The sequence below is a fragment of the Schistocerca serialis genome, unplaced genomic scaffold (genome assembly GCF_023864345.2).
Source record: "Schistocerca serialis cubense isolate TAMUIC-IGC-003099 unplaced genomic scaffold, iqSchSeri2.2 HiC_scaffold_1343, whole genome shotgun sequence".
NCBI lineage: Eukaryota > Metazoa > Arthropoda > Insecta > Orthoptera > Acrididae > Schistocerca > Schistocerca serialis.
In genome coordinates this window covers 2160954-2175628 of record NW_026047562.1, presented here as the reverse complement: position 1 = coordinate 2175628, position 14675 = coordinate 2160954, and the positions used below count along the sequence as shown (strand labels likewise).

The following is a 14675-nucleotide window of genomic DNA, read 5'->3' as shown; positions in this document are numbered from 1 at the left end:
GTTCTGCTTTCTCTTCCGCTGAGTATGCAGGTCCGTCAGGCCCTTGAAGCGTTGGGGTGTATATTTTCTCCCTGGTGAAATGTCGGGCTAGCTGCCACACGCCAGGTCGTGCGGTGTCCAGCCCTTCGAGTTTTTGGTTCCACTGTTGTGTTCTGTGTGTTTGTATTTTATCGTGTATGATGCCCTGTAGTCTGTTAATGTGCCGTTTGAAGTACGGACGCCTGGTGCGCTGCCATTGTCTCCTGAGGCGATTCCTCATTGAGATTAGGCCCAGGATTTCCTGGGGCAGGGCCGCACTGCGTTGTTGTGAGGTGCGATCAGGTATGGTGCCTGCCATTGCGTCCTGGACGGCGTTAGTGAGGGTTTCTACTGCCTCGTCAATTTGTGCTGTTTCGTTAATTTCGTGTATAGGTGGGATGTGGCTATCAAGCGTTTGCTTGAACAATGTCCAATTCGCACGCCCGTAGTCCAACATCTTGCGTTGTTCTGTGTGCTGCAGTGTTTCCTCGATGTATAGTATTACAGGTTGGTGGTTTGAGGGCAGATCGTTTTCAACGGCAACGTTGAGTGTCGCTGTAATGCCCTTGATGAGGGCCATGTCTATCACGTCTGGCCTGTGTCCCCTCTGATAGGGAATGTGCGTCGGTTCAGCCGGCGCTAGTGTAATGTAGTTTCTACCTAGCGAATGTTCGTACAATTTTTTGCCGTTGGGATTTCGTATGCGTGAATTCCATTCTGGGTGTTTTGCGTTCAGATCTCCAGCGACTATTACTCGCGGTGAAATGTTGAGTAATGTGCTGATATCGCGTGTTGAGATGCCTACAGGGCTGTTGTATACCGATATCAGCGTGGTGTAGGCTCCGTTGAACTTGACTCTGACGGCCGTAGCCTCGATTTTTTCCAGTTCGGGGAGCTCTATGTTTGTGTGCTCAATGTCTTTGTGTATGACGATTGCAGTTCCACCTGCCACGGCGTCGCCCGGTCGGTCGGTACGATAGACACAATAGCCAGGAAAGTTTAATTGTTTGTGCGGTTTAAGTTTAGTCTCGCTCAGTAGCGCAACAAGGATTCCCTTGCGCTCCATGAACGCGGCAAATTCTGCCCTTTTGTTGTGGATCGAGTCTGCATTCCAGAACAGGATCCGTGATAGTGTATGCGGGTCTGCGTTATGGGCCGGGTGTGGTGTATTATTCATGTAAGAGTGTGAAAGAGTGTTGTGATGGCAGTGTGTATGACAGCCCAGTATTGCCCGGGTTCGGCGCTCATGAGCTGGGTGATGAGTGTAGTGACGGCCGTCAGCACCTTGGTAAGGATTTGAACGGTCGTGTGTCGGGGGAATAGTGTTTCCAGTATTCCCCCAGGTGGTGTGCTGGTGTTGGGTGTGGCAGCCTGAGGTGCTGTTGTGGAGTTAGCGGCCGCTTGTGCGGGTATTGATGTGTTGTTAGGAGCGGCATTTGTACTTTGTGGCAGATGTTGTGGCGCCTGTGTTACTTCTGTGGTGAGGGGGATGGTAGTGTGAGTTACAGTCTCGGTGTCTTGTTGACTGTTTTCCTGTGTGTTGCTGTTCCGTTGTTGCTGTGTGGCCTGTTGTGGTGGATTCGTGTTCCCCGCCCTGTGTTTGCGTGTGCGTCTATTCCTCCTCTGGGCTTGGGGTTCGGGGGGTTCTTGTGTGGGTGTGTTTTCTTGTATACGATGCGTTTCTTCGCAGCGCGTGATTTCCGGGAGTGGGGTCGTGTTGTTTGGGGGCATAGGTGTTGGTACCGATGCTTGCTGGGTTTCAGGTGTTGTCTGTGGTTGTTGTGTGGCTGTTGCAGCGGTTGTTTCACGTGTGTGTGTAGGGCGCTGAGGTTCCGCAGCCTGTGCCGTCCCGCCAGGGTGTGCAACCGTGGCAAACGTTACGCCGTTCCTTACTGGGTTCGGCGCTGGCCTTGGACGTGGTATGTCGTACAGTACCCTACTTATGTCTCGCTTTCGCTTCAGCGCCTGTTTGTATGAGTTGCACTGTCTGAAGTTCGCCGCATGGGGCCCACCGCAGTTGGCGCAGCGTCGCTGATTTGGTTGTATTTGTGTACATGTGTTGGATCTGTGATTGCCAGCGCATCCGCGGCAGCGAGTTGCCAGGCCGCAGCGAAGGGCCGAGTGGCCGAACCGCTGGCAGTTGTTGCATTGTTGGGGGACGTTGGGTGGTTCATAGTGTTCTACACGTACGTCCATCCGCAGAAAGCTCTTTATCTGCAGGATGGCGCGGGAATCGGCCGTGTCGGCTAACTCAACCATGTAGTGTGGTAACGGTGCGTGTGTACGGAACCCTGTCATCCGGGAGGCACTTTTGCAGTCGAATCCCAGATAACAGAGGGCCGCATGTACTGTCTCGTTGGGGGTGCTGGGGTCCACTCCCTTGATCACGTACTGCTGGGTTCTCTCGTCCAGCGTTCTGTACGTGTAATGTTCAATCTTCCGATCTTTGAGGAAGGTCAGAAGATCTTTATATTCTTTGTCTGTGGCAACGTACAGTGAGGCCCTATCCCCCGAGTACTTTGCATGTAATGTGCTGTTTATGTGCCTCTCCGCGAATGCAGTGTTAAGGGCACTAAGGTTCCCGTAGTTTTGTATAACAACCGGGGGGAAACCAGTCTTGTGTTGTATGGGCACTGCTGTGGCTTTGTGTGCTTTGTTGTTGTTCGCCACAGCTGTGTTTGCGTTTGGTTTTGAGTTGATGTTGCTAGCCTGAGATGAGCTAGTGGGTGTAGGCAACAGCGCCTTTCGGTTGCCTAGCGAGTTTGGTTGCTCGCTTGTTTGTGCTGTTTTTTTGGGTCTGCGTTTTGGGCCCTCCACCTGCCAGGGCCCTGTGTAGTGGTTTTCTGTATCCTCATCCGCCGCCGCTGCCTCGGTTTCTTGTGGCTGCGACGCCGGTGGGAGAATTGTGCATGACTGTCCAGTGACAGGGGAGTGTAAGGTAATGTTTAGTGTAGCTGTCTTGGTGGGAGAGACGTCCGCCCCGAAAAGTTCGGTGATTAGCCGACGCGACTCGAGCTGCTTTTGCGCTTTCGCGCCAAGCTGACGAGCGTCGCCAGCCGCTCCCTTGCCTTCGGTAGCGGGCGGGGCGCGGGTTTCGGCGGGCACAGTCGATCCTCGCGCCTCTTGTGTTGCAGTCTTGCTGCGGGTGATAGCAGGGGAAGTGCTGGTAGCGTCCGCCATTTCGCACTTAGGATTGTTTATTGGGTGGGAAGGGGGAAACGACAATTTTACTTTTCTCGAAAGGTGAGAGAAGTGTAACTTGTTCCCTATGGAAGTGGGTGGTCCCTACTTACGCTAACATGCGCTGTTCGTACAAGCGCGGCACCTAAAGGAGGTGCGGAAGAAGAATGGCCTGCAGCACGCGGGCTTGGTCCCGTGAAGGAGCCCTGGTACTGCCTCAGAGTCCCTAAAAGAACGTGAGAATCACGTTGGGGGCGTTGGGTAACCAGAGGCTACCGGGAGCGTGGCTGGCTGGCTGGCTGGGTGGTGGGCTGGCTGCTGGCTGCTGGCTGCTGGCTGCGGCCCCGCCTCTGCAGGTCTCCTGTGGAGGCGGGCTGGCGGCTCCCCACCCAGCCAGTGGCCACGTGGGGCCCGCGGCGGCAGCTCGCCACAGCACTGCCCGGCCGACACGTGCGCCGCTGCCCCGTCTCGCGCACAGTGCTGGAGACTTCCGAGTAAGCACTGGCTCATCACATGTTTATGTGCAGCACAATGGTGGGGATTGGTACGCAGTGAGGCTGAAGAACAATTTATTTTGTATTTTCTTTACTTAGATATGTACGTTTTATACTCATTGTGTAGAGAAATGTTTTCCCAGACGTTGCTTCATATGAGTCTAAAAAATTCAGCTTGTATAGTATTCTGTCCAGCAAGTGCCTCAACATATGTATTAGTAGACATACCACCCCTGAATTCTACTTCACTGAACTCGATAGTAATAGGCTCTCCTGGTACAGCGAGAATAAATGCATTTATACACTGCTCCTCTAACATTCAGATACCAGCACCCCAGTGTGTCTGTAGCAGTCGCTAAGATGCAGTATAAATCATGCAAATTCCCCACACTCGAATGTTTTATTTAAATGCGCATATCCCCTGAAGTTGATTCAGTCATAGCTTCCCTGTAGATATGCACTGTTGAAATCCTCCTCCCATACATTTTAAAGTCAGTTGGTGATTGTAATGCACCGCACTCTGTTGTCATCTACTTCTTTGTATACTCCCTCATGCTGCACAGATAGTCCTGTGATGCCAAAAACACGTCGAAAGTTTTCTATTTCTAGACCTACACTGACGCTTTTAGATAGACTAACAGCCACAGTATATGTGTTGGTGAAAAGCAGTACACTTCTGCAACTTAACTAAGACTTGCCGACTTGGGGAACTTCTGATCTATGTGTGAAATAGTTGAAAGACTGCAGGTCTGATAAATCTGGAAGATACTCTGTGGCTTGTTGCTGCATTCCAGCTGGAGTTCATTGGCCTGGTGTAAAAATACATAGGTATTGTCGAGTATGTTTGGTTTTTCGGCCCATCCCTGCTGACTGCACTTTGTGACGTTCTTTTCACTACTTTATACAGACCTGAAATGATCTTTATTGGGCGAGAACAGTGTCGGGGAGGGGAATGTAGGGGGATTGGAGAGGGGAGGGAAGGGTGAGTGGATGGGAAGGCGATATACGGCTATGTGTCTGCTGTAATATGACACCAGAAGAAAAGTACTGACAGATCCTGAGGCAGCGATTTCGCAAGTGCAGTCTCTTAACGGATGAACGCAGAAAAGGTTTCTAGATATGGGAGTGGATCGCAAATTTCATAATAGCAGAACCCCTTACTTTGCACTCGACAGCGAGTGTTCATGAGAGACAAAGGTATCGCCAGGAGTGCGGCAGAACGTAATCTGACAGACAGGATGAGCTGATGATGCTGTAGTGTACAGGGACGTCTAAGTGTTGAGTGACTGTAGGATGATACAAGATGACTTAAGCAAAATTTCTAGTTGGTAAGATGTATTATAGTTAGAACTAAATGTAGAAATATTCGAATACAGAATTAGCAGCGCGCTGCTTGACATTCACGTCGATGAAATATCTAGGTGTGGCGTTGCAAAGCAATGTGAAATGAAATGAGCATGTAAGGGTGCAGCAGAGAAGGTGAATGCTCGACATCGAGTTGGAGAATTTTAGGAAAGAACGGTTCATTTGTAGAAGACAGAATATAGGACACTAGTACAATCCGTTCTTGAGCACTGTTTGAGTGTTTTCGATCCGCACAAGGTCTTATTATAGCAAGACGTCGAAGCAATTTAACTGTGCAGCCAGAGTTGTTACCTCCAGGATCGAACAACATGCTAGTGTTATGGAGGTGGTTTGTGAACGAAAATAGGGACCCCTGTAGCGAACACGATATTATTTCTAAGAAAATTATAGAGGAAATTTAGAGAAACGACGTTAGAAGCTGACTACAGAACGATTTCACTGACGTCAACGTCCATTTCGCTTAAGGAGCACTAACAGAGAAATGTGGGTGTCTGTGGAGTCATGGTGAAGAAGTGGGATCTAGAGAAGATAAGATCCAACAAACAACAAATTACAGAAACTGTCACTTGAGTTTCTAAACACATTAAGAGACAAAGAACCACCTGATAATGTCAACGAGTACTGGAATATGCTAAAAGAAGAAATCATTAAAGCAGGACAGCAAAATATAGGATATGTAAAAGGGAAAAGAAACGATAGGTCACACAAGAAATGATTTCGAATGTGGAGGAGAGAAGAAAATTTAAAAACAAGAACACTGAATATGCAAGAAAGATGTACCGAAGGTTAAATAATGAACTGCAAAGAGAAACAGAGCAGGCTAGGAAAAAATGGCTAAGAGGAATGTAATGCAATCGAAGAACTGGACAGGAAGGGAAGATAGACTTACTGTACAACAGAGTAAAGACTATAACATTAGTTTAAAACAGAGCAGGAAGTGCTACTATGGAAATTTTGAGTAAAGACGAAGAGGTAGTGTACAAAGATCGTGACGATGTCCTCCAGCGATGGGAGGAATATCTAAAAGAGCTATATGACAGATCGCAAACCAGAAACTGTGGAACTTGAATTACTCAACAGTGTAAATGATGACCAGATAGGAAGGCCCAATCATCATAATGGAAGAAGTAATGTCTGGGATAACTGCAATGTAAAATGGTAAAGCAGTAGGTACAGATACGGAGAGAAATATTAAAATGCTAGAAACAAGATGAAATAAGGGAAATATTGAGTTTATGAATAAAATATGTGACAGTGGTGAATGGCCTGAGGACTTTCTGACAAAACTAATGATTCCATTACCGAAAAAAACAAGGAATCAAGAAATGCAGTGAGCACAGGACAATCAGCCTCATTTCATATGCAGCCAAAATGATGTTAAGAATATTTAATAAGAGACTTTAAAAATTAATGGAGGAGACTCTTGGCGAGGAGCAGTTTGGCTTTAGACGGAATACGGACACCAGAGATGCAGTGGGGCTCCTACGACTCTTGGGAAAAAGGTTTATTGAAAAAGGAAGAGACCTCCAAATGTGCTTCACCGATCTAGAAAAGGCATTTGACAAAGTGGCTTGGGACAAGCTGGCGAATGTAATGAGAGAAAAGAGAGTGGACTGGAAAACCAGAAGACTCATTATATCTTAATCAAAAAGCCTCAGTTAAAGTGAGAGGAGAAAGTACAAACTGGATCGGACTAGGAAAAGGAGTAAGACAAGGATGCTGTCTATCACCTAACGTTTTCAATCTCTACTTGGAAAATATGATTGCCCAATGTACATTAGATGACAAAGGAGTAGAAATTGAAGAAGAGTAGGGTGTTTGAGGTTTGCTGATGACATGGTCCTTATAGCCACAGGGGAAAAACAATTACAGGATTTAGTTGACACCATTGACGCCATTATGGAATGAAAATTAACACAAAGAAAACAAAAGTATTGGCACCAGGAGAAAATAAAGAAATAAAAATTATTCTGAATGGAGAAATATTAGAACAGGTGCTAAATTTTAAGTATCTTGGAAGAAGGATAGACACCGACTGGAAGTGCACCACAGAAATGAAAACAAGGATAGCAATGGTAAAAGAGGCATTTTATAAGAAAAGGAGAGTTTTCTGCAGCTGTGTGGACAGAGAACTGAGGAAAAGATCAAATGTTTTGTATGGAGTGTTCTTCTGTTTGGCCTGAAAGATGGGTTTTGAGGAATAAAGACCGAGAAAGGCTGGAGGCTTCTGAGATGTGGACATGGCGGAGTATGGAAAGAATAAGTTGGATGGACAGAGTAATAAATGAAGAGGTATTGAGATGAGTGGGAGAGAAAAGACAGTTGCTAGATGTAATAAAGAGAAGAAAAAGGTATTGGATTGGGCATATATTAATAAAGAATGACGGACTGATAAAAACATGTGTAGAAGGTTATGTAGAAGGGAAAAGGAAGCGAGGAAGGAGGAGATTTCAGATACTGGATTACGTAATGGACGGTACAACATACCGCAGCTGTAAGTAGGAGGCAATGGATCGCAGAAAATGGAGAGGCAAAGGACCTGCTAATGTAGCAGAAAACTGATGATGATGGAGGCATAAAGAGAGTCGCTTTTCCATCGCTGTATTTACGAGCGTAACAGGGAAGAAAATGACTAGTGATGGTGAATATGCACCATATTGCGACTTACGGAGTATGTGTGGAGGTGTAGATGTACATCTGCATCTACACCAGTTCTGCGCGTGACACCCGGCAGTGTGTGGCTGAGGGTTCTTCTAGCATCACTAAGTGACAGTCTCTTTAGTGGGCTTGTCGCTTTGTCTAGGTGTTCTGCAAACAAAACAAAGTCTTCCCTACAAGATTTTCTATTTGGTCGTTCCTATTTAAGTTGACCCTAATTGTAATACCTTGGCATTTAGCTGAAACGGCACCCTTTCGATTTGTGTGACTCATCGAGTAAAAGAAATTTAACGAGTTCCTTCTAGTTTTCCTGTGGATGACATAACACTCTTCATTATTTAGAATCAACTGCCACTTTACGCATTGCACCGGTACACTGTCTAAATTGTTTTCCTATTGCTTTGATCTTCTGATGACTTTACTAGATGGTAAAAGACAGCATCATCTGCAAACAATGGCTGCTCAGATTGCCTCCTAAATCGTTTTTATAGATTAGGAACAGCACAATGACTACAACACTTCCTTGGGGAAGGGCAGATACCACGTTTGTTTTACTCGACGACTTTCGCGAACTCTCACCAGGCAGACAGGAATACGGCGGTCATCCGGATGAGAGGCGTCACGCCACGCTTCCCGTGGTTTGGCCGTCCTGCGGCAGACTTCCGCTGCGCCCGCCGTCATATTGAGCGCGCGCTCCCTGCGGCGCGCACTGCTTCTGTTTGCTCCCCAGTGTCGACAGCGGACAATGCAGCCGGCGGCCGTAATTGCCACAGTGGCAGCTCTGCTTGCAGGAAACGGGACCTACTCGATGCTGGATTGCTTATGCTGGGACATAGACAAACGCCCGGCGTTCAGTATCGGTGAATATGTGCTACGGTTGCAGTACTGTGACCGTTCCGGTAAGTGCTCTTTCGTGCTGTACGGATTCATAAGACGTTATGCACAGTCCACTTATCAAACACTCACAGGCGGCTTGGCTTACATATGCTGTTATTAAAAATTATACGTTTTCTGCCTGGCAGTAAAGGACTACGTTTATTATGAGGACGCTCAGCTAGGTATCCACTCTTAAGGAATATGTATAGAAATGACATTGGTGTAACAGGGTGACGAGAACTGAAGGAAAGTGATGGCGTGCAACCGAATGCGAAACAGCCTGTCGTGGAGCTTATCGTAAAACTGGCTGTCCTCTAAGGGGTTGCTGCAGGTAGTGTTATAATATGTTTCATACGCACAGAAAAGACAGACATCTGGATGTACTATTCATCTGGTGGTTCCAGATGGTACGAACTGCTATGTCACACACTTTCCAGGAGCGGTAGCTTGTTCTTTAGGAGTATGATTTCTATGCGCAGCCTAGGAATCAAGAAAAAACACCTATTTTGACGAGCTATTGGCCAAAAGCATTGATCATACAATAGCTGTAGTTCTCTTACGTCTGTTCTCCCACTCTTGTTTGCTGTGACGTAAATATCCCCTACGACCCTTGCCAAAATTACACACACGAGAAAGAATCAAAGGACGCAGAGCAATAAATAGCGTTCCAGCCAATTTACCATCTGGTTAATCAGTCGGCATAACTGTATACGAATGCAAATTGATAATAGATGATCTTGATTGATCTCTCTTGGTACCTCTAATTTCCAGGGTCCCTTTCATGTACGTTTCCTCTTCAAATGCCGATTGGCTGCAGTTGAAAACAAATTCCTTAACGACGGGGCAAATTTGCTTATCTCATCTATAAATATTTCGGTCGATCCTGTAGTTTGTAGTGCATCGTCAAGTTGACGCCTTCTTCGAAATTTCATTATCTCACGTCTCACACTTCTGTAGCACTATTTGACGTCATGCAAGCATCCACTGCTTCTTTTGAAATCTCTGTAATATATGTCGAGCATCCTTGAAACGCGCAAGCGAGCCTTGTCCTCCGATGAATGTCTGTAGTTTTCGTTACACACTAACGGTCATATTTCTGCACACTTGTTCAAAATATGTTCGTAATTGTTCTTTTGCTATGCTGTCTGCAATTTTCCAAGTACGTAATGATGTTTAGTATCCGCTCCTTGGACAACGACTGTCCTTCACTACGTGTGACTGGAAACGGGAGCTGCGGCCCTCTGTCCGACAGCGACGATGAAGTACAGCACACCTGTTTCAGTACAACTTTCCAGTGCCGTGCACGTATCGCCATCACTGCACTCCTCTTGTACATTGTTCGCACGACACCACGCATTCCACTGACTCATGCGCCACTTCTTTCTCACTCAACGAAATTTCTTGAGTTCCTTTCTGATCAAATCTCGACTTTGGCTACTGTTTCTGAAGATATAACGCAATGTTTGCTTTGTTTATCGGCGCCATTGCTCTGCTTTGTAACAACACCACTAGCACTGTAGCACTGTCGTGAGTTACCCGTCAACTAAGCAGTTCAGCCACGCTCCGTAGCCTCGTGCTGTCGACAGAATTTGATAGCTCCAGTCCCGCCCCCTGTTGGCATCATCAGCCAGTGTTGTGTTAGCATCGTGGGCAACATGTGGGGCGCCGAATGCTGTCACATCTGACATGCAAGTGCATGTCCAGCTTGTGTCTTTACCCGTAGCTTACAGCATACACGGAAAATAAAATAGGTTATTCGCAGGAGTTGACCAGGAAATCCAAATGTTACTTTTACAAACATTTACATTAAAAGAGCTGCAGGATGCCTTACTTCAGCTTTTTCACCTTTGCTTTACTTCGAGCTGAGGTAGCGGCTTTTGTATTTCACAGTTCTCTTCTAAGCTTTAAGCTGTGTCACCTAGGGAGATGTACTCTCGCAATTTCATTACTCTACAGTAATTATATTTTTTGTGCTGCAATTTTTTTCCGCCGATGTATTGCTGGCGAGCTTTCCCAGCGGCCCTCTCTGCTGAAGGAACGCCCATAAACTTACTCGCGGAGGTTCAGAGGACAAAATGAACCTTAGTAGTCCCCGCGTAATGCTTTCAGACATACGCATGCTATCTGAACAACTTAAAATTTATCATACGATAAAAACTGAAAATGCAGATAAAACGACCTCATACGAGGCAAAATTGAAGGGCGATTGTTTAGTTGCACACATTTGTAATTTGCACAACCAGCTCTTTTCTGGGGTTGTAGAGTTTCCAGACTTTAGAGGTTCCAGGCTGCGGCTGGAGTGTGTTCCCACAGCCGGAGAACGCGAGCGGCCCGCGGCGCGAGTCGCCCAGTGCGGGGGTGGGGGCCGTGGCCCGCTGCGTGGGAGGCCGGCCTGCCTGCAGCCAGACACACAGGTCGGGGAGTCGTGGAGGAGGCGCGCCAGTCGGCCGTAAACACACTTTCGCTTAATCACAATAGGAGTATATTCCTTTCGTTACAGTGATTGTCAGGGAAAGTCCCTCAGTCATTGGCCGTAACTGAGGCATTATTCCAGTACGGGAAGCTTCAAGTATCGCTGCACAGTTGACAGGGACAGGCTCTCGCGAGAATAGATCCTACGATACGGAGAGCGCCAAGTGAGTCAGTCGGCCCTCAGACACGACGAGGCGGAGGTCTCCGTGTTGTGCCAGCAGCGTGGACTTCCCTCTGTACGACTCAGTTACGTTCATTGATATCAGGTGTGCATTACTCGAACGTTCGCAGTGGTTAATTACAATAGACATACCGCAATGGCATCCCGATTTTTCGGTTAACAGTAGCAGCTGCCCGCAGTCCCATCAGAAGCGACTGTTTGTATGTTTACAGCCCGGTAGCCACACCGACGGCGAGAGACGTCATCAGAATTAGCAGTCTCACTGGGCAGGTACGGAACTTTCAGAATGTTTACCGACGAGGTCAGCTCACCGCCGAGGTAGCCTCAGCTGGGCTGCCTTAGCGAAGCGGTTCTGACGAGTGTAGCTGCGCGGGCTAACCGTCTGTTCCTTCACAGAGACATTACGCTTTCTTCTTTCCTTTTGCTTCATTTTGCAGTCTAATTCACTGAGGGTTTTGTCACGCATTTGCTCAAAAAGACGTGAATCCCTCGTGAGGGAATGAGCAGGCAGAATACCTTTTGTGTGTCCAGACACTATGCCATAAACTTTCTGGCAGGTGAGAACAGATCAGCGCTTTTTAGTGCAAAGCCACTCTCTGCCACTCAGTGCCTTCATTGCTGCTTTATCTGCGGCGAGGAACCGTATGTCAACCGCACTTGCATATCGGTCGACAATTTCAGTTCGATTATTTCTAAAATGATCTCGACATTTGATGAGTACTTAGCTATTACATTTGTTTCCTCCCTGCTCCGTAAGCGCTGAACGTTCGCACACAAGTACAAGGGGACAGAAGTGCTGCTACGGCCTCGGAAGTCTACAGAACAACGAATGGCAGCGCCTCTGCTACTTACCTAACGAGATACCCCAGGTAAACACGGCTACAGCTAAGAGTAATATACAGCTCAGAGGCGGATACCAGAGATTAAAGCGAGAGGAGAGTGGCATGCCGATTACATCATTGGGAATTCCAGCTTTTCAGGCTGCGGTTATTTGACTGTGACGCAGTACTTGGCAGGTAGACTGTGATGAGACAGGCTAAGTGTGCGGCGCTCCAGGAGATGAGAGTACAGAATGCCTGGAGTCACCATTCGCGGCCCAGCCTGGACTGGAGATCTGAAGTCACCAGGAATGGCTCCCACCGGCTGCCGCTCCAGTCTGGAGCGCCCTGCCGCCTGCAGCCCAGCTGCCTCTCGGCCAGCCTGGAGTCTCCTCTCCAGCCCCGCACTGCCAGCTCTGACACCAACGTCAGACTGTATCTGCTCTGGCGTTCTGCAAAGATCTATGAGCACGGGACCATATGTCTTATTCCCAATCTCGCCAATCAAACCAGTTAACGATAAGTGTGATTTTCACTTAAATATTACTGTCTGCGCCTAGCCAGGTACATCGCACGTTCCTGTGGTATCGGTGCTAATTCTGTCAAGCTGGGGCAGAACAGCATGGCTGACATGCGACATTAAATTATTTTGTTGAAAGGATGTCGAAAATATCGCAAGCGAGCTGCCTCAATGACTCAGAAATGTAACAGTTGCGATCAGTGTAAGCAATTACCAAGTGGCTCCCCGTGAGATGGGCGAGAATGCAACGTGGCATTCTCCGCTCTGCCCAGGACCTCGATGCACGGACCGTCCACACCGATGCTGCAGTCAGAACTTCGCCTCATACGGAATGACGGCACAGTGTCCAGTGTTGTACTGTCGGCGCAGCTCTTCCCGCTTCCTCGTCAAGGGGAGCCGCAGCAGTGGCCACCGTGCTGACAGTCAGCTGACTTGTTGACCTTTCGCTTGTAAAAGTGTGCAGCACACCTCATGCCGTGTCGTTGGCTGCAGCTCTCTTAGTGTTTCACTTTCAGTAGCTGCTAGTACTGATGAGCATATGAGTAGGCCATGGAAGCTCGTGAGTCAGAGTCCAGACCTCGAGGTGACTGAAGAACGTTTTGCGGATTTGTCACCGGGGTTCGCAACGTGCGAGAGACTGGAGCAGCCGCTCACCAGGTGGTCAGCTGCGCAGCGCATGGCATACCGCATCTTGGACTCCGGACTGCCGCCGCCGCCAGCAGGTGGAGCGGAGGAGGGAGGGGGGTGCGCCGGCGCCCTGGCGCAGCTCCGCCGCCTCACGTGGCACAAATCCTGGAAACTCGTCAAGCAGCTCGACTGCCGGGTCGCTGACGACTGTATCGACTCCCGCTGTGTACCGAGGTATGTAGACCACTCGACGCCATTACTACTAACCGTACAACTAATTCTTTCCTTAAATTTATTCTCAATGCTGTCACCTACTTTTCCTATTTTGCGATGCTAACTATCTGTCAATAAGGGCACGTTAGTGAGACCCAAAGAGGAAGCGCGCTAATATCTTCTGCCGCCGCCTCTTCTGTTGACACTTTCCACCGAGCAGTCAATGGAATGTGCCTCGTGGCATACGTCTCTCTCCGCTCGCTGTCTCCGCATATCGCTACAGCAGACAGTAAATGATCTGATGATGACAGTCAAAGACTGAAAGCGGTAACTAACTGTGGTGTCACCGCCAGACACCACACTTGCTAGGTGGTAGCTTAAATCGGCCGCGGTCCATTTAGTACATGTCGGACCCGCGTGTCGCCACTGTGTGATCGCAGACCTAGCGCCACCACAAGGCAGGTCTCGAGATACAATAGAACACTCGCCCAAGTTGTACGACGACATTGCTAGCGACAATACGGACAAAGCCTTCCTCTCATTTGCCGAGAGTCAGTTAGAATAGCCTTCTGCTAAGTCCATGGCTACGACCTAGCAAGGCGCCATTAGCCTTACCTAGTTTGAGAGTTATCGTATAAATGTCTCAAGAAGAACGCTGTATTCATCAAAGAATAAAAGTTAAGTATAAAGCAGCTACGTACTTTTCTTGCTACCATTCAATAGTTATCCTGTTCCAGACTTGACGCCAGTCGGCGTGTGTGTACGCGTGCATTTCTTTCGGCTCCCTTCCCAGTGTGGCGTAGCAAACTTGTTACGCCACAACACTAACAATGAAAGCTTTTCATCGAGACTGCTTGCCTTATTAAAATTGAATTTATATTCCTATTTCCCAACCGTATTATCAAAAATCAATAAAAGTATAGCGTCGTTTGAGATGACAACAGCTGTAGCTCGATATCGTTGTTAGTTGTAAATTAGTTCAAAAGTGAACAATAAACACTGCAAATGGCTAAATTAATTACTTTTCGAAAGAAGCAATTATAGAGCCAACACCCTGCACCACCAGACTACAGTAATACTCCACAACATTTGCTGTATATACGTAATTAAAATCTCTAACAAGGCAGCAGTCAGCAACAGTAAAATTATGGAAGCCATAGGAATCGAACAGCCAACCAGTGGCACGTCAGATGTTTATTCACACTTTTACCTTGCTTTACTGTTCATTAAGCCATGTGGCTATACCTTAGCAT

The 14675-nt window shown here is 47.7% G+C and overlaps 1 protein-coding gene across 1 annotated transcript in view; it reads right to left on the bottom strand.

Moving 5' to 3' along the window:
* Positions 1-13272, bottom strand: part of LOC126439766 (ankyrin repeat domain-containing protein 65-like) — a 101277-nt gene extending 88005 nt beyond the window's left edge. The window contains exons 1-3 of the mRNA XM_050090590.1: positions 13237-13272; positions 12331-12524; positions 3547-3699 (exon numbers count right to left, since the gene is read on the bottom strand). Of these exons, the coding sequence (XP_049946547.1) occupies positions 3547-3699; positions 12331-12524; positions 13237-13272 (383 nt within the window). The remainder of the gene's footprint in view (positions 1-3546; positions 3700-12330; positions 12525-13236) is intronic.
* Between the last annotated feature and the right edge of the window lie 1403 nt (positions 13273-14675).